Source organism: Aquila chrysaetos, chromosome Z, assembly GCF_900496995.4.
Source record: "Aquila chrysaetos chrysaetos chromosome Z, bAquChr1.4, whole genome shotgun sequence".
NCBI classification, from domain to species: domain Eukaryota; kingdom Metazoa; phylum Chordata; class Aves; order Accipitriformes; family Accipitridae; genus Aquila; species Aquila chrysaetos.
The window spans coordinates 22,094,182-22,112,043 of record NC_044030.1 but is presented as its reverse complement, the minus strand read 5'-3'; the positions used below and the strand labels follow the sequence as shown (position 1 = coordinate 22,112,043).

At 47.8% G+C, this 17,862-nt stretch overlaps 1 protein-coding gene and 1 long non-coding RNA gene across 2 annotated transcripts; one reads left to right on the top strand and one right to left on the bottom strand.

Moving 5' to 3' along the window:
• Nucleotides 1-5,277: 5,277 nt before the first annotated feature.
• On the top strand, nucleotides 5,278-5,752 carry LOC115337318. Its single transcript, XR_003922087.1, has 2 exons — nucleotides 5,278-5,516; nucleotides 5,618-5,752. It is a non-coding gene; the product is annotated as an uncharacterized LOC115337318 (long non-coding RNA).
• A 3,983-nt stretch (nucleotides 5,753-9,735) lies between these two features.
• On the bottom strand, nucleotides 9,736-11,499 carry TICAM2 (toll like receptor adaptor molecule 2). Its single transcript, XM_030004146.1, is given in 4 exon segments — nucleotides 9,736-9,837; nucleotides 9,839-9,962; nucleotides 9,964-10,208; nucleotides 11,302-11,499. Coding segments are annotated over 4 exon segments (669 nt in total).
• Between the last annotated feature and the right edge of the window lie 6,363 nt (nucleotides 11,500-17,862).

Genomic DNA, 17,862 nt, shown 5'->3' with positions numbered 1-17,862 from the left:
CAGATTCCTTCTTTAAGGTTTCAACTTTAATCATTCATAGCCAGTCAATGTGACATGGGGGCATGGTGTCAGGGACAATTTCATCTGGCTTACCTCCCCCCCTCTTGTAGCCGCATGCTGGTGTAGGAATAACAGCCCCATACCCACCGGGAAGAGGGGTATTATTGTCAGACTGGGATTTTTGGTGGTGCCCCAAATGCAGCCCATACCATTGAAAAGACCAGTTAGCCTTGATGCTTTATTGGTTTTGCAGTTTCCTTCCCCAAAATATACTGTCTGTTTTTGAAAGCTGTGAGTGGAGAACGGTGTTAAGTGGAATAAAAACGTGTGTTGTGATGCCTTAGTTCTCACCTCAGGGTGTTCTTGTCCTCACAGCTACTCACAGGAGACAGCAGAAGGGATTTGTCGCATACACGATGGACTAATGTGGTACCTACCTTGCAGACACCTGTTGTTTGGTGCGGAGCGGTCCTCCCCTCTGTGCTTGGGTCACACCTCTGTGGCACTGTGTCTCACAGACCAGTGTTTTACTGTTGCACCCTCTAGGTTGAAGAAGAGATGTTTATTTTGTGTACAAATGGTAATACCATAAGGAAAAACTCACAGGTCACCAGGCAATGCTTGATGGAGTGCTTGGTCTGAATCAGCGTGAGGGTTTTCAGGAGTGCCATTGATATTTTGGGACCCAAATTCTGTTTTCAGCAAGAGATACAGTTGTAAAGTGCTGTATTGTTTAGTTTCAACCCTTCAGTTCTTTATCTCTGTGTCCCAAAGGACAAAAGAGGATGGTGCAAAGCTTTCTTTTTCCTCGAGGCAGGCTATGCACAGCAATACAGCAAAGAGAAACCTCAACCATACCTCAGTTGTTAGCTTTGGCACTAGAAGCAATATATCTACACTAACACGACCTCGAATTTTTTATCCCACTTTTCATCATGCGCCAGGCAGTATCCCCAGCACGACTATACTTCTGTTAGGCCCTCAGCTAACTCAGAAAACTCTGTGTTGCATTTTGCGAGGTGGACATGCACTCCAGCTGCTCTTCATAGTGTATGTACCGTGTGTCCTACCTAAGCTGGCACACAGTCCCTTACACAGAGCTGGTTGAGAGTTAGGTCAGGAAGGCAATAGAGCGTATAAGATCAGAAAGGCTCCCAGGAGTGGGAGCTGGAGCAGGGAGCTGAGCAGAGAGATGCCTAAGGCATCTGTGAGCAACTGCCAGCATGTGAGCTGAGGTCAAATTATTCAGTAAACTGAAATACCTGTTGAAGCACAGCATGAATCCTAGGTCTTCCCTGATGCACCCTGACCACCGGGAGAGGAGATGGTGATGGCAAACTCCTGTCGTCTGTTATCAACTTACCTTAGTAAAGCCCCTTCCTGGCTGCTGATGCTTGCCCACACCTCTGGCAGCCCCAGTAGTGGCACAGATGCTGGCAGTGATGCTCATGCTGTCACTGTCACTCGCTCTTACCCATGAATATTTATGCATTTTCATACAAGGCAGAATAGCTTTGCAAGGACTGACAGAGACACCCACCCTGGAAATGTCTGTGCCCAGGGGCTGCGACACCCTCTGTGGCAGTGGGAGACCCCTGCACCATGTGAGCCGGCCAGGGGATGCAAACCTGTGCCCCTGGGCCAGGGGGAGGGCTCGAGGCACGGGCAGCACCCCTGCACCCTGCCTGAGCCTGAGCAACGTCTGCGTGTGCTGCATCACAAAACATTCCTCCCTCCCTCAGGACAGCAAGCACCACGGGCCTTGGACACGCGCTGGGGTTGGGGAGATTGCATGCATGAGGTAGTTGCATATTTAGGCTAAGTCTCCTAAAATGCGATTGCTCACTTTACGTGACATTAGTGATCCAGATGTTTACCCTCTAGTCTAAAACCCCAGCCCTTCATATGCAAGTCCACTGTGGGCAAGCCAGACAACAAAGTTTCTTCTTTAACTGGCAGCTTTTGTTTGTATTGTCCTGTCAAAAAAACTCTGGGAGCTGAATTCATTACTTGTTGCGTAAGCGGACAAACTTGGTGCAGGCTGGTGTTAAATTTGTAAGAGAGGTTACGAGCTAGCTGGAGATGTGAGTCTGCAGGAACTGAAAAGTTTTGGCAGGTTTGCTGAACCCCTGCAAGCTGTGAGGTTTCCTTCTCCTTTGGCACTTAACGCACAGCCAAGAGCAGAAACCCACTGCAGCCCATGTGTGGACACGGACCAAGACAGAGAAGTCAGGTCCTGGGAAGTACCTCATTTCTCAAGAGGAAATAAGCGTCTCTGCCTATTCACCCTGGAGTGTAAGGATGACATTTTGTTTCCAGTGAAGTCAGCTGAGCCAGGGTTTTACCCCCCAGTATTCATAATGATCTTTGGCTCACTAATTTTCTCTAGTTGTACTACGAAAACAGGGAAATAAGAAGAAAGTGATAATCAGTTTGTTTACAATTTGTGAAAAACTTGTACAAATCATACTAATTTTATAAGCTGTTAAATTATGCATTTGTACATGTGTGTGTATGTAGGTACGTGTATACAATGGCAATAGTTTATAGATTATCTTCTCTAAAATACACACAATGGTTTAGTAATGGAAATATACTACAGGAGACAGGTACTATTCCACGTGATATGGGTATTTCTAAAAGGTACAAATAAGGGAACTTTACAAATATCCTCGTAAAGGGAGTTCAGGGTTTTTAAACAGTCTACCTACATCTTTCCTCACTGTTTTGGTATTTGATATGCAAGCTGCAAAATTTCCTTTCCTCTCTCTCCACCGCCCCTGGTGCTAATTCAAGAGGTTGAAAGTACATTGACAGAGGTTGCAATTTTCAGAAATTCAAACATTTCTATTGTTAAAATCAGTGGCAGTTGTGCACCTAGCTTTTAGGTCAGTATTTGCCAAGCTCGTGAAAGCTGAAATTCCCTCCAAGAAGACTGTTGTGGTTTAACCCCAGCTAGCAACTAAGCACCACGCAGCCGCTCACTCACTCTCCCCCCACCCAGTGGGATGGGGAAGAAAATCGGGAAAAGAAGCAAAACCCATGGGTTGAGATAAGAACAGTTTAATAGAACAGAAAAGAAGAAATGAATAATGATAATGATAACACTAATAAAATGACAACAGCAATAATAAAAGGATTGGAATGTACAAATGATGCGCAGTGCAATTGCTCACCACATGCCAACCGACACCCAGCGAGTCCCAGAGCGACGATCCCCTGCCCCCACTCTCCCCAGTTCCTATACCAGATAGGACATCACGTGGTATGGAATACCCTGTTGGCCAGTTTGGGTCAGCTGCCCTGGCTGTGTCCTGTGCCAACTTCTTGTGCCCCTCCAGCTTTCTTGCTGGCTGGGCATGAGAAGCTGAAAAATCCTTGACTTTAGTCTAAACACAGCTTAGCAACAACTGAAAACATCAGTGTTATCAACATTCTTCACATACTGAACTCAAAACATAGCACGGTACCAGCTACTAGGAAGACAGTTAACTCTATCCCAGCTGAAACCAAACTTTCTTCCTCTCCTGACAATCCCTAGCATGCATTGTAAAAGACCTGCATGTCTGAATTCATACATCCAAAGACATTCCTGCTAGCCGGTGCATGACCATACATTGCCTCTTCAGTAACAGTAGCCTGGCATTTTGGGAGAGGCTGCCCTAGGCTGCATAACAGATCTTGAGCAATAAAACTTGTAAATTTAACATGGCAGAATTTAAATGTAACAAAAGCAACTGCCAGAGTAAAATTCTCTGGCAAAGCAACATTTGGAACTTACAAAATAATCTCAGATTCATCAGTAGAGTTGTTTTAAGTGAAGAGTTGGCTAAACTGTAGTTAAAAAAATGCATCAAAGATCAGCTTACCATTAAAAATTAGCTTACTATACTTTAACTGTGCCATTGTTAGGTAGAGCCAGTCATGCTCATGTTGCTGGCCTTGCTGGGGTTGAACCCTGCTCTGCCTTGGTGTTATCCTCTAACAAGATACATTGGGCATGCACTGTGACTTTGCTTACAATTGATTGGTTTGACTAATCCTTTGCTCTGTTAACCTTTGGGTTGTGCCCTTGTGATACCAGAAGCCTCTCCTGTCCTGCAGGCTATACCCATTCTGGTATATTATAGATGTGAAACTTCCAGAATAGGCTGCTCACACTCTTTTTGCTGCTTTTTTTTTACCCCGTATGTATTATCCCCCTGTCATTTACCTTTCTTTGCTCCCAGGCCAAGGAGAAGACACGCCCGACAGTGTTGATAAAAATATACAGAATTTTAGCTATTGAATTCAAGATTTCCACAGTGGGTGGAATAAAAAATACATAACATCCTCTGCTTTCCAAGTATAGAACAGACATTTCACCTACAATGAAACCTACTAGGCTAGTCATGGTACTTGGGAATATGCATATTTAGCTCCCAGGCATTTGTACAGACCCCTCTGCTAATTCACTGCAGAGAAAAACTACAGAGCTGATCAGCCAGGGACCACCCTGGGCTCCAGGGGGTCCAAAATGGTTGCAAGAAAACATCTATGTGGTAAAGCTACTTTTCCTCAAATAGATGTCATTAGAAGCCCGGGGACGCGGGGGTAATCAGAGAAATACTCCATTTACTGTAAGCACCAGCCAGCAAGAGCACAGAGAGCAAACAAAACAGAGTACAAGAGCTAGGCAACGGTCTGGATTGCAACACGCTGTGTGCTGCAGCTCCTGCAGAAGCTGCTGAGTGGCTGGGAGCATGCTGGTGGTATTTCAGTCCTTGGCTTCAGTTGCAAGTGCTATAAGCGTCCCTACATTTTAGTCATCTGCAGCTCTAACTGTCATTGGAAGTGTGTAGAAGCACCGAGCAGTTCAGACTAGCTGTGACCTTTTATATTGCCATATATATCCAGAAACCATTCTGTCTGTAGCAAAGAATCCCAGTTCCCAGTGGTTTCTGGCCACGTGGTGAGGGGTTGTGTGTATGCACGCACGCAGTCGCACACGTATGTGCTTTCGAGAATTCTGCTCTCATTTTCTGCCTTCTAACCTTTTCCATAAGCAGCTGGTCAGAGGCAAGTGTGCGACCTCTTAGCAAAAAGATCACTGGGAGTAGCTTCCTATTAAACTGTGACTAGGGACTCTTCCATTAATCTGCCTCTGATTGCTGACTCTAGCTTGACCCTGAACAAACAGAGGGCATGGACTAACAGGAAAACTATTTCCAAGCCTGGCTTAATTCTAGGTTAGGAGGCAGAGTTTTGGTGGGGTTTTTTTAAATGACATAAGGCTCAGCTACTGAGTTTCTCAGTTCCCTTGTGCATGGGTGTTTCTGCCTGTCTGTCTGGTGGTTTTCTGATAAGAAAGACTGGTGTCATTTCGGTAGTGGCTCTTCTTCTTGCGAAGCTGCCATCGGCCACAGCCATCCCCTGGGCATTGCCCCGCATCCTCCCCTCCAGATGTCCAACCTGCCTGAGGAAAGCGCGCAAGCTCTTCAGCACTTGCCTTTGACAGCGGGGTTTCACATTTCTGAGTAAGTCTGCAACAGATACCCATCTCACCAACTCCCTCCTTATCTCGGCTGCCTGTTCCACTGCTGCAGCATATGAGCATCTACTCCATTTTCTTCTGCAGGCTGGATTACTAAAATACGCTTCACTGGGGCTTCTCGCAAGCACACCTCAGAAGATTCGGTTAGAGCAGATTGGAACCGTTTACTTGGCTTTTAATGCTAACCTCACTGAGCTTAGTAAAACTGCTCTGCATGGATTGCCTTAGCTTATTTAAGATTTATAAATCTCTTGGATTTATGCCACTAGTACCTCGGGTACTCAGGCACTGTCCTTTCCTTGGGTACTCCCCAACTCTGGCTGTCAGCCAGAGAGCACAGGCAAACCATCCCCAGCACTGAAATCTGAAGAGAAGCTGCCTTATCTCAGTTTTGGTTTTTTCCCTTTTTTTTCCTCTTTTAGTGGTTACCCCAAATGAGATTGGTGGTTTTCTGAGAAGGAAAAGCTACTGCTTTTACCCTGCCCTTTCTCTAAGGGATGAATGCAGTGCAGGGCGAGGTGGCAGCCACAAGACTTCACGTTTTCCACACGCCAAGTTGATTGGGAAATATCTGAGACAAGTGCCAGAAATTTTGCAATAGGATTGTACTTTTAGGAGGAAGAAAACCCCCAGAAAATGGCTTATTCCCGTTAATAAGTCTCGGCATTTTTTTCAGAAGCCTTTATAGGCCTTCAGGCAGAGCAAAGGAAACTTTAAAATCACAACCTATTGCAGAGAAAGGCAAATACACCATTAGACAGATGAAGCGTGTCAGCTCTGCTTCCCGTTGTACAATGCCTTCTATCACAAGACTTTGTAAATAAAATACATGTAGCCTTCTGTGACATAAGGATCACTGTCCTTGTTTAACAGCTGAACGTAGCAAAGCACGGAGAGATCTCCAAGCACCTAACCTGCTGTGGGGAGAGGGGCCTGAGGCTGATGCCAGAGAGCATTTTTCCACTGTCATGCCTTGCTGTCCCAGCCCTCAGCCTCACCACTCCCCTTCCTCGTCTGTTTGGGCACGTCCAATTCCCAACCATTAATAAGGCACCTGCTTCAAACACTGTTGTTGAACCAGTGGACCACTGTGCCCCCCTGCCACCAGGGCCAGGAGTCTTTCACTTAAGTCCAGCACAATGCTCAGCACCCCAGAGGTCTCTCCCCATCTCTGATCTGTTGCTCACTTCTGCCAGGACAGAGCACACCGAGGGGACAGGTAGTGTCAAGGCGACATTGGGACCTCCAGAGGGAGGAGACAGCGCAGAGGCTGCCAGCTGCAGAGTGCTCGGAGATGCAGGCAAGAGTCTCCCTTGCAAATGCGATAGTCATGGCAACAGTGCTCCGGCTTCTCCTGGAGAGCAGTAATTCAGCTGCAGATGTAATTCCATATATTCAGTTCGTAGTGCAGTATTTCTCACCCAGCAGTATGCTCAAAACTTCTGAACTTTTTTTTTTCTTACCATACCAAAGACAGGGGAGGGTCACCCAGCTTGCTTTTCCAGCACTTGCATCCATGAGTGTGAGAGCAGGGGCATGTCACAGCTGGATGACATATACATTTCTTAGGCTTTTCTTATCACAGGATAGAAATTTCCTCCCTTTGCCAGAGTATCCCCGCGTACCCTTTTATGTACTGCATTCTGCTGCAGTGCTCGGAAAACTCTGCCTGTAGCACAAAGGCAGCTGCCCGGGAGAGGTATGGCACAGCTGCAGTCAGCAGCGAATGCAGCCTAAGACAAGTAACAGGAGTTTCATCTGGCTGGAGTCTGCAACTCCCAGGCAGACCCTTGCTTAATGGCCAGGCAGTCGTCAGCCGGCAGGGTAGCACACCAAGTGTCCGGGTAAGACTGGCAGGGGGATGGGTGGTGGTCAGTGGTGACAAGGCACACTTTTCTGCATGAAAATGAGACAGCAATTTTTATTTGTAGGCACCTAGCGTACAAGAAAGCTGTCTGTGTGATTCTTGCAGGCAGTATGCGGCAGTATGAGCAGATGCTTTTTTTCTGAACTAGCTACTGAAAGAGAACAACATTAAAGTGTAAATGACCTGGGGACTTTAACCCTCAAACGTTGCCCGAGAGCTGCACAGTACGGTATTACCTGCAAGTATGGGCTTCTCACCAGCAAAGCAAGTGGTATCTCCCAGGATCAGCTGGAAGGAATGGTTTTATAGAGGTGGAAGAAATAACTAGCAACAACAGTGCAGCAGCTCAGTAGCTCAAGAACAGGAGTCTCTGGGTTGCTGAGGTTTGGTCCAAACCTGAGAACTGGTTGCCCTTTTTGGAAGCATTTAGCTACATAACAGCCCAGGACAGACCACGTGTCCTCCTGTTTCTCTCAGACTTCTTCCCATTCTCTTTTCCTTCTGTCTTCTCTGCATAATCCTCTCATTGGAATGGTTTATAGACTGTATGCTGTAGACAGGTTCTCTGACATTTACCATTTAAAACATAACAGGAAAAAGTACATTTACACTGGGGGGGGGGGGGGGGAAGGTTAAAAATACTGTAGGCAGCACTTAAATGAATCAGCACTCTGAAAGCCTCCCACAGCCGAAACCCTCCACCCGTGATCGCAGTGCTTGTGGCTCTCCTCGAGGAGCTTGGGCAGCTCCGGCCACCCCACCATGGCAAGGGCTGCAGAGGGGAGCCGAGGCCTGGCCCCCCCGCTTGCAGTGACCCGGTCCCCAGCGCTGGAGGCAGAAGCACGCCTCTGCCTGCAGGCATGCCTGTCGTCGATAGGCATCACTTGCAGCACTGGGGACACCGGGGGTGATTAACTGAGAAACCCCCTACTTTGCTCAGGACTTTCTGCCATCCCAGGCACCGTGGCTGGCTGCACTGAGAGTGCTTTGCAAGGGCTGCAGACACCCAGCAGCCCCCTTGCTCCACAGATTTGCTTTCCTGCAGCACAAGTGTACAGCCTGCATGTGGATGAAGCACATCATGTGTCCATAACTGATTCTTGCCCTAAAGTTTTGAGACAGAGATACACAGCTGTTATTCTCCTCATTTACAAAACAGTCAACAGAGGCAGAACACAAAACATTGTGTCCAAAATCACACTGCATGCAAGCAATGGCACAGCTATCATGTCAGCTACCTCCCACAAGCATGGCATTGATGCTGATGCAGACACTGAAGCCCCTCTCGCTGCCTTTTCTCTTCAGCAAGGAACAAATTTTTTTGCTCAGAGCTGACTGTCTTTACATTTCGAATAGCCAGAGTTCAGTCATTCAGAAAATAATACATTATCATGTTTTAATTTAATTTCCACCAGAAAAAGCAAAGATTTCCAATGCTGTTTTAGTAATTACACTCCACATCAGCAACACAAAACTATAGTGAAACCTAAAGCAAGCTGGCTTACTGAATCACAGCTAGCAGTCCTATCAAGTACAGTACAGGAGGAAAAAAGAACACTGAAGATCTATCTTAAATCTGATCAAATATGCTTAAGAACTGGGATATGTGAAGTGCACAAAATACAAGTAATTCAAACGGATGCAATTTCTGTGGGTCTCCTTTTCCAGCCTCAGTTCAGAATGCTTGCCTTGAAGACAGTCTCTCACACTGTTCTCTCCAATATCATTGTCTAATGTTTTCCCTTAAAGAATGTGCCAAACAAAGTTTAGTCAGAATGAGCCAAGAAAATGTTTCTCAAACTAACAGAAGACATCAGAAAATGTTTTCTTTATAGAAAAAAGTCCCAAATGTAATAAAAACAAAGTATCTTTGAAATGCCCATTTCTCAAAGTGGCAGCGTATTTCATGGAGTGCCTTTCATAATGCATTGATTTCATTGTGATGTCAAGTATTCATCTTTTATTAATATTTTTCAGTATCAGCTACAAGATGTGAAAAGCTGTACATTGTTAAAGGAAAACAATACATGTCTGTCACAGCCCACATGATAAAGCCAAACATAGCTAAGGTTTCAGTTTGAGAGCATCTTGTACCTCTGAGCAGACACAGTGACAGGCATGCCTTCATATACAGTATGCATTCAGCAGTACTTAATTAACATGCCATGGTGGAGAACTTTACCATTAGTTTTGTCAAAAGAAGGGTTTCCCTTCCTTTATAAAACAAGAGCAAGGAATAGCACTTCTGCTTTATTCTAAACATGGTCTGTCTTCACAGTTTTTCACCATGAGAAGCGCTTTAGTTTCTGTTTCATCCTTCCTCCCTCTGTATCTCTCACTGTTGCCTGTATGTAGACTTGTGGAAAATTTTCTCCACTTGTTTTGCAAAGCCAGGACTATCCTCTTACAGTGCATTAATAGCCTGCAAAACAAAAAAAAAGTCTTCTCCTGGTAAGTGGGTTATTCAGTGGCCTCACAGGTATCACAGAGTTGTAATTTATCCTGTTAAGAGCAAGGGAGGTGAAAGACTGGAACACATACCAAGATCCATTCAGAAAATTTTGTCAATAGCATGATAGTCCATGCTGAGCCATTCACAGCATCACTTAAGTTTTCCAAGACACGTTCACTACAAGGCATTGCTGCAAAGGTTATTCCAGATTTAAGACAAAATTTATTCTGCAGCAGGTTCTGGATCTGGATGGCTTGATCTGCATCATTGACAGCATGCAGAACCACAAACTTAAAGAAAACAGCCTCAGTCGTCTCATGCTGCTGCAAAATCCTCAAGTCCTGCTTGTGGGCTCTCTGAGTTCAGCAGACAGGCTACACAGTTCATTAATGGGCTTGGGGTCTCCTAGACCTGTACTCAAGCTGTTAGCCTTTTGCTGCTCTCTGCTGAGAGTGGTTTGTCTGGAGTTAGTACTGCTCATTACGAAAAACACATACATCCAAAAATGATTTGTTGGTGTGACTGATGTCTGCTTTCTCCATTCTTTTTTAAAAAAAACAGGTCAGAGAAAGAAAAAAGCAAAAGAACTACTGAGTGTTAGGACAATGTAAAAAAAGGATTCCGTGCCTTTCTTAAATACCAGACTTGTTTGACTGGAGGAAGTTATTACTCGTGCTAATGAAAGAAGGCAGAAATGCTGAGAGAAAAGCTAGTACTCAAGTTCAATAGTTCCCAGCCCTTTTTGCTGATGAACTCGATGCTGAGCACTCTCCAGCCTGCAGGCAAGCCAGGCACTTCCCATGGAGACCCACCAGCTGCCACCAGCAGGAAAGTGCATCCAGGGGGGGTCCAGCTCTTGTGGTTCTTATGCTGCAAAGGGAGTTGGTCTGCTGAAGATGTTGGCATAGGGATGGCGGGGTGGAAGCTCATCCGTCCCCTGTGTGATCTGCGCTCTCACCCCAGCCGAAATCAGTGACAGTCCGACACAGGGGCTGCCCAGCTGCCAGCAGCACTATGAAGTCAATGCATCAGCTCGGGGGAGGTGATACAAGGCACAGTGCCTGCCAAAAACTGAACGGCCAGCCTTTCGCTGTCTCATTCCTGTTTATTTCTTTAATCGTCGTTTGCACAGCTTGAGCGGAACTTACAGGAGCATCCTCCCCTTGTGCAAAGAAGTTGGAGGAGCTGGGGTTTTTAACTCTGCTAATGCCTCTCACAGACCTCAGCAACGCCCCGCAGGGGAGAGCGGGGCAGGAGGGGTCCTGCCACTTTCAGGAGCTGCCAAACTGATTTAACTGTAGCATGAAAGTGCAGCCAAGGCTCACACCCTCCAGGGAATTTAGGCAACTGAATTGGCCTTTAAATTAATCTGGGCTCCAGTGCCCTCGCCCAGGTTACAGAGGACATTGGGGGCTAGAATCAGGCCTCAGATGGTGAGGGCGATGGTACCTGCACAGAGAGCGGTGCCTGCCCGGCGTGAGCCCGCCACTCCCGTTCCCTGTGCCTCCCCTCCTCTCTTTTAATGTCCTTCCCCCTAAAAAGCTGGTTGCTGTGCAGCCTCCTGGCTGAGGAGAAATGAGCAGGGTCACCGGTGGGACCCCGGGTGTTCGCCCTTCGCCAGCCGGAGAGGTTTCTGACGTGAGGCATGCCGGGTCTGACACCGGCCGAACACCTTCCCTGGGGGCTTGGTACTCCCTCAGCTCCTCCCGCCCTGAGGAGCCCGCCAAGGTCTCCTACAACTGGGTCTCAGTCTGACCCACAGCCTTTCCTTTTTTTGTACGCAAGCTTAAGCCAGCATTGGTCCGTTCAAGTCTAAGTATAGCCCAGGCGCAGGAGTCATCCACCGCTTCACGCTTTCCCACCATCACAGCCCCGACTGGCTCCGCACAGTGTGCTTGGGGGTGGTTTCTTCTTCTGCCCTTAAATCCAGTTTTATTTTACCAGTAGAGCTTCAAGTGTTTGCCAGTAACCAGGTAAAGAGCCGGCATCCGTGTTTGACACGGGAAGAGCAGAGCCCCAGAGAGCAACCGCACTTTTGTCCTGCGGTAACACAGAGCCCACACAGAGCCTCCCTCTCTCTACCTCCACTTTTATCAGGCCACGACATTTTCCTTCTAACTGAAAGTCTGCTGGGAACATTGTGTTTTAATGTTGTAACCTCAAACCTATGGGCAGAAGAAGCAACTGCCTCTGGAGGCAGGGGCCAAAACACTGCAGCTCTTTTTTGGGGTAAAGATAATTATCCGTATTAAAACCAACTAGGTTACTTCTGTTTCTAAAACAGGTTCAGCCTGGATCAGGTCAATAAATATTGGAATAAGCATGTCTTTAAGGATATGTGGTGATCTGATCATGCAGCATTACACATGAAGGAGGTGGCTCTGGATCTTAGAGGAATGGCGGATTTGAGAGAAAACGCTGGCCGTTAGAGAACAGAGCAGTGTATTATCAGTACTGCAGCCTGCAGTGGGAAGCTGACAGCATGAACAATGAAAATGCCTTACACATGGAAATAAAGGCACAGTATAGCTGTACACTTGTTTGTTACATGCATTTAGTCCCCTGTAAAGCTGTGGAAATGCGGGTGCGGGATCTATGCCTTCTACACAGCATCCCCAGGGCCGTCCCTGGTGTTTGTCTAGCCATGCTCCCATGGCACAGAACTTATTTTCAAACGATTCAGCAGAAGTTTGGGCTTATTTATTTTGTTTGAAAGAAAACACAAAGAACAGAGAACAATTCAGAGCTTTGCTTTTGCAATAGGAATGAACTGGTAGCAGGGTAAGTGCACTGAGCAGTAATGTAGTAAGACAGAGCTTCTGTGCTAATGATTCCTTAAATTAAAGTCCCACGTGACCTAATAGAGGGCCAGGTGTGCAATTTCTGTGCTTGTTTGCTGCCCTCTCTTGGCAGCATGACCCACCTCCAGGAGAGAAAACAGAATGAAGGTTCTCGAGAAAAGCATCAAGCCACACTCAGAGAAGACGGAAGAGTCTTGTACCAAAGAAAAATGCAACATTTTGCACCTTTTTCCACATTGGAAAAATAATTAATTGCTTGTAAGACTTCAGATCTCCTGTCTTCTCTAAGACAAGGTTCATTGACTCAGTATGTGTGTGAGGGAGAACTGATTGGGGTGATGATACTGTTTGTCACAGACAAACATCAACCTTTCCTATTAATTATTTTATACACCTACCAACTACCTTGCCTTTCCTCCCCCATAAAAGCAATTTTCTGAAAAAGAGACATTTTTGCTTGTCAGTCCCTAGAAGAATATTTAAGCAGACTGCCAAGGCATCGCCTCAATTGCCTTCTATAAAGATTTCCATCTGTAGAATACATGTATGTATCTTTTATTATCAGTGTCAGAAGGCTGAAAGAAAAGTGGATCCTGTGAATAGTGGTAACCCTTTGTGGCAAATATGAGCTTTACTCTTCAGAACAAGTCTCCTTCCAGCTTTAACTTTAATAAGGGGAGTCCGTGTCATTCAGGATCCTGTTTGCAGATTAAGAAATGCATCCCACATAGCAGTTTACTATCAACTCAGTGTATGCTTACATAGCTTGCTATCACCCTGTGTGTTCACAGGCCGTGCACAAAGGGCATCCGTACTCCAAGAGGCTGCAAACAAGCAGCCATCTGATTGCTCAGGGAGGAATCCTTTTTCACATGCAAACCGTCAGTGTCTATCTTGTTCAGTATCTCACCTATGCATAAGAAAACACAAATTACCTTTTCAGGTAATGGAGGTCCTCCCATAGAGGAACCATTCCTCATCATCTTGCTGGATAATAGAGGCTTCAACCTCAAGAACATCTTTCAGAAATGCTACTTTGTGTCAACAGGAACATGTTGACACAAGTATCCTTGGCCAAGGAGCAGAAGCAGCATCCTCCAGTCAGCTGCCTTCCCCCAGGACATCCTTCCTAGAGCATGGAGAGAGACCAACATTGACAATAACACTGCCAAAGAGGCTTGCAACAGATCCTGTTGGTTTGATTACTGAGGAAAAAATATGTAGCATGTTTTACACTGAACACTTCCAAAAAGTGAAGATGACAGAATATTAATGGTACGTAAATTTTATGGTTTCTCAGAAGGGTGTTTGAAAGTTGCAATTGCATAAAGCCATCCTATGTTCTCATAGTATGATAATTATATCCACAGAATATTTCAGAGTTGTATTTAACATTAAAATAAGAATAAAAACCAAGGAAATTTGCCATTTGCTGCCTTTGAAAGGTGTTTCTCTTCTTTCCCCCACTTGTAATTGGGATAACATTGCTCAGGGAGCCAAAACTCACTCTTCTCCCTAGAGATACATAGGCGGTTGTAGCACTGCCTCTCCTTGCACCTGCTTCCAGCTGCACAGGTGTGATCCCCAGTAGCACTTCCCTCTGGTTTACCTGGGAATGGGTTTGCATGTCAATAGGCTGTTGGTTTTAATAGGGCGCTCACTAGCACTTCAGGGGTTTGGGGGTCACATCCCATGCTCACATTTTTGTGATTCAGGGCGAGAGCATAGACAATCGAGCACCAGGAGGAGGCTCATGCACAGCCAAGGTCTGCAGAGGAGGGAAGAGCAAACTGGCTGGGTCTTCCCAGACCTGCATGGGTCTGACCTCCACAGCATCCTTCATCGTGTCCCTGTGGTGGGACCGCTGTGCAAAGATCTCATTCCCTTCAGCCACTCCATGTGCCATGTCCATGTGCTCTTACAAGGAGGCATCAATGCCGAAGAAAATCTTTGGTTTGCTGCAGTCTTTTACGAGGCACACAGGCAAACCCTGAAGCAGGAGTCAGCCCAAAATGGCCAGCAAAAGGCAGCCTGGGGGTTTTAGCAGCATCTGGCAGTACAGACTTGGATCTATGACATCTTCCTGCTGATATCACCTGAGGGGCTAACTCATCTGATACAAATCACCTGAACTTGTGCTATGGCTGGCAGGTGCATGCTCACCAATGCTCAGCAAGAGTGACCTGGAACAGCAACAGCAGGCTACAAAGCCCCTTCACAGGGGGATTTTCACTTCTGAGTGGAAAAGAAGAAAGTCTGGAAGCTAAAGGCATCTTTCTGGAGGTTGAATTTCCACACAGCTGGGAAGAGCAGAAGCCTTGTGGCTCCTCTCCCACAATCCACACAGACCTGCTCCACCTCATCCCACCCACAAACCTCTTCGAGCTGGCGAAAAGCCTTTCCCTGTGGAGGCGTGGATCCATTCCCCCTGAGCCATCGCATCCTTTGGAATTTCTCAACCAAAAGCCCTTTTGCCCACCGGCAGATTTCGGTGCGGGGGACAGTGTCCAGGGGCTTTGCTCTCATGCCCTCCTGAGCGGCAGCCACAGCACTAGCAGTGCCCAAGCTGTTGCCAGAGGGACCCGCAGTCCCTGGAGGGGCAACCACCCCATCCCTCTCCCCGGCTTGCCCTGGCACCAGGCGTGACATCCCGCCTGGCCCCTGCTCCACGCCACAAACAGCAGAGATGTGGGCGCTGAGCAGGTGTCTCTGGAGGGACTCTCTCCTGGGCCATTGCCAGTGAGATCTTGCTCCTGAGGTCCCTCCTCGGAGGTACCCACCACAGCAGGTCTCTGATCCCTATGGGGAGGTGGGTGCTGACTCCTACTGCCTCCCTCCCCACAGCAGAGGCAGGGGCAGGGGCAGCGCTCTGGGGTGCCTGGGAGACAGGCAGCTGGGCACACACTGGGAACAGGAGGCCATGGGCTGGGGAGGGGGACCTCTCCGGCATGGCAGTGACAGCTCTGCTGGGGAAGGAGGTCAGCAGGAGGCTCAGGCAATTCAGTTTGGGGTTTTTTTCCATGTCCCTCACTAGCTACAGCATCCCATAGACACATCGTGGTCAGCTGCTTTGTCTTCTTTTGAGACGCCACCACGAGCATACGGAGAACACCCCGGAGCTGCAGCTGGGCAGATAATGGTCTCTGCAGGGTTTGGGTTGCTCCATGCTGCTGCCAACCTTCCAAGTGCCATTTTGCAGTTGCCACAACCAAACTCGTCCATTCTGGTTTTGTTCCTTCCAGGCAGCTGAGTGTCCATGACCCCTCGGTGCGGTTTTCCCTGTGAACCGCCACCAGATGGCAAAATACTCGCCGGCATCCCTCCCGAGCCTGCTTGCCAGCACCGCAGGCTGGAGCTGTGGCTGCAGACGAGAAGAAAGTGGCAGCATTTCTCCCCCCCCCCCCACCCCGGGATTAACTGCTTCTTGGTATGTCCAGGGGTGCCTCTCCAACAGCCTCCAGGGACCAAGAGCTTCTCCTGGTCTCTGGACACTGGAAGTCGAAAGAGGAGCATGCAACTGCTCCCATCAGGCATGAAACACTCCAAAACGTTCCTGTCGCTCACTACACCTTTACACTACGATGGCAATGAAGCACAAAGGTAACATGCACTTATTATTGTGCTGTCCTTAGCTGTGACCAGTCTACAAACCTGTACAATGGGATAAGGCTCAGAGAAGATAGACAAGGGTGACGTGCTCACAAGGCTCAGAAAGTAGCCACAGCTATTGTAAAAGCTGCTGATCTAAACACCAAGGGGATCAACAAGTGACTTTGTTGTCAATAAATGGTTCCATCAGTTGAGTGGGTCAACTGGTTATCTAAATAGCCTTCTTTAAAATAAACAACAGAAAGCATAACTTTCCTGAGCTAGTCAGACCAACATGAAGGGAGTGTATATGTGGCTCAGCCCAACATAGAGTACGAAAATCAAACAGCTGACAAAATGGACATTGAAGAAAGCAATGGCCTTGAGCTGGTTTCAACACACCTATGCCTTCCCAGTGGCTGGGGATCATGACTGCTGGCATCATGACAGTGGAGCTGAGGAGGGTTGACCCTGGCTGGACACCAGGTGCGCACAAAACTGCTCTATCACTCCCCCTCCTCAGCAGGATGAGGGGAGAAAAATACAACAAAAGGCTCATGGCTTGAGATAAGGACAGGCAAATCATTCACTAATTACTGTCACAGGCAAAACAGACTCAACTCGGGGAAATTAATTTAATTTATTATGAATCAAATCAGAGTAGGATAATAAGAAATAAAACCAAATCTCAAAACACCTTCCCTCCACCTCTCCCTCCTTCCCAGGCTGAGTTTCACTCCTGATTTTCTCTACCTCCTCCCCCACAGTGGCTCAGGGGGACGGGAATGGGCGTTGGGGTCAGTTCATCACACGTTGTCTCTGCCTCTCCTTCCTCCTCAGGGGCAGGACTCCTCACTCGTCCCCTGCTCCAGCGTGGGGTCCCTCCCACAGGAGACAGCCCTCCATGAAATTCACCAACACGAGTCCTTCCCACAGGCTGCAGTTCTTCATGGACTGCTCCAGTGTGGGTCCTTTCCATGTGTCCTTTCCACGGCGTGCAGTCCTTCAGGAGCACACTGTTTCAGCGTGGGTCACCCACAAGGTCACAAGTCCTGCCAGAAAACCTGCTCCAGCGTGGGCTCCTCTCTCCACGGGGCCACAGGTCCTGCTGGGAGCCTGCTCCAGTACGGGCTTCCCATGGTGTCACAGCCTCCTTCGGGCACCCACCTGCTCCAGCGTGGGGTCCTCCATGGGCTGCAGGTGGATATCTGCTCCACCGTGGACCTCCATGGGCTGCAGGGGGACAGCCTGCCTCACCATGGTCTTCACCACGGGCTGCAGGGGAACCTCTGCTCCGGCGCCTGGAGCATCTCCTCCCCCTCCTTCTTCACTGACCTGGGGGTCTGCAGGGCTGTTTCTCTCACATGTTCTCACTCCTCTCTCCAGCTGCCATTTTCTGTCTGTCCCAACTTTTTTTCCCTTCTTAAAAATGTTATCACAGAGGCGTTACCACTGTCACTGATGGGCTCGGCCTTGGCCGGCGGCGGGTCCGTCTTAGAGCCGGCTGGTATTGGCTCACTCGGACACAGGGGAAGCTTCCAGCAGCTTCTCACAGAAGCCACCCCTATAACCTGCCACGCTACCAAAACCTTGCCACACAAAGCTTTCGCGCATGACCTTT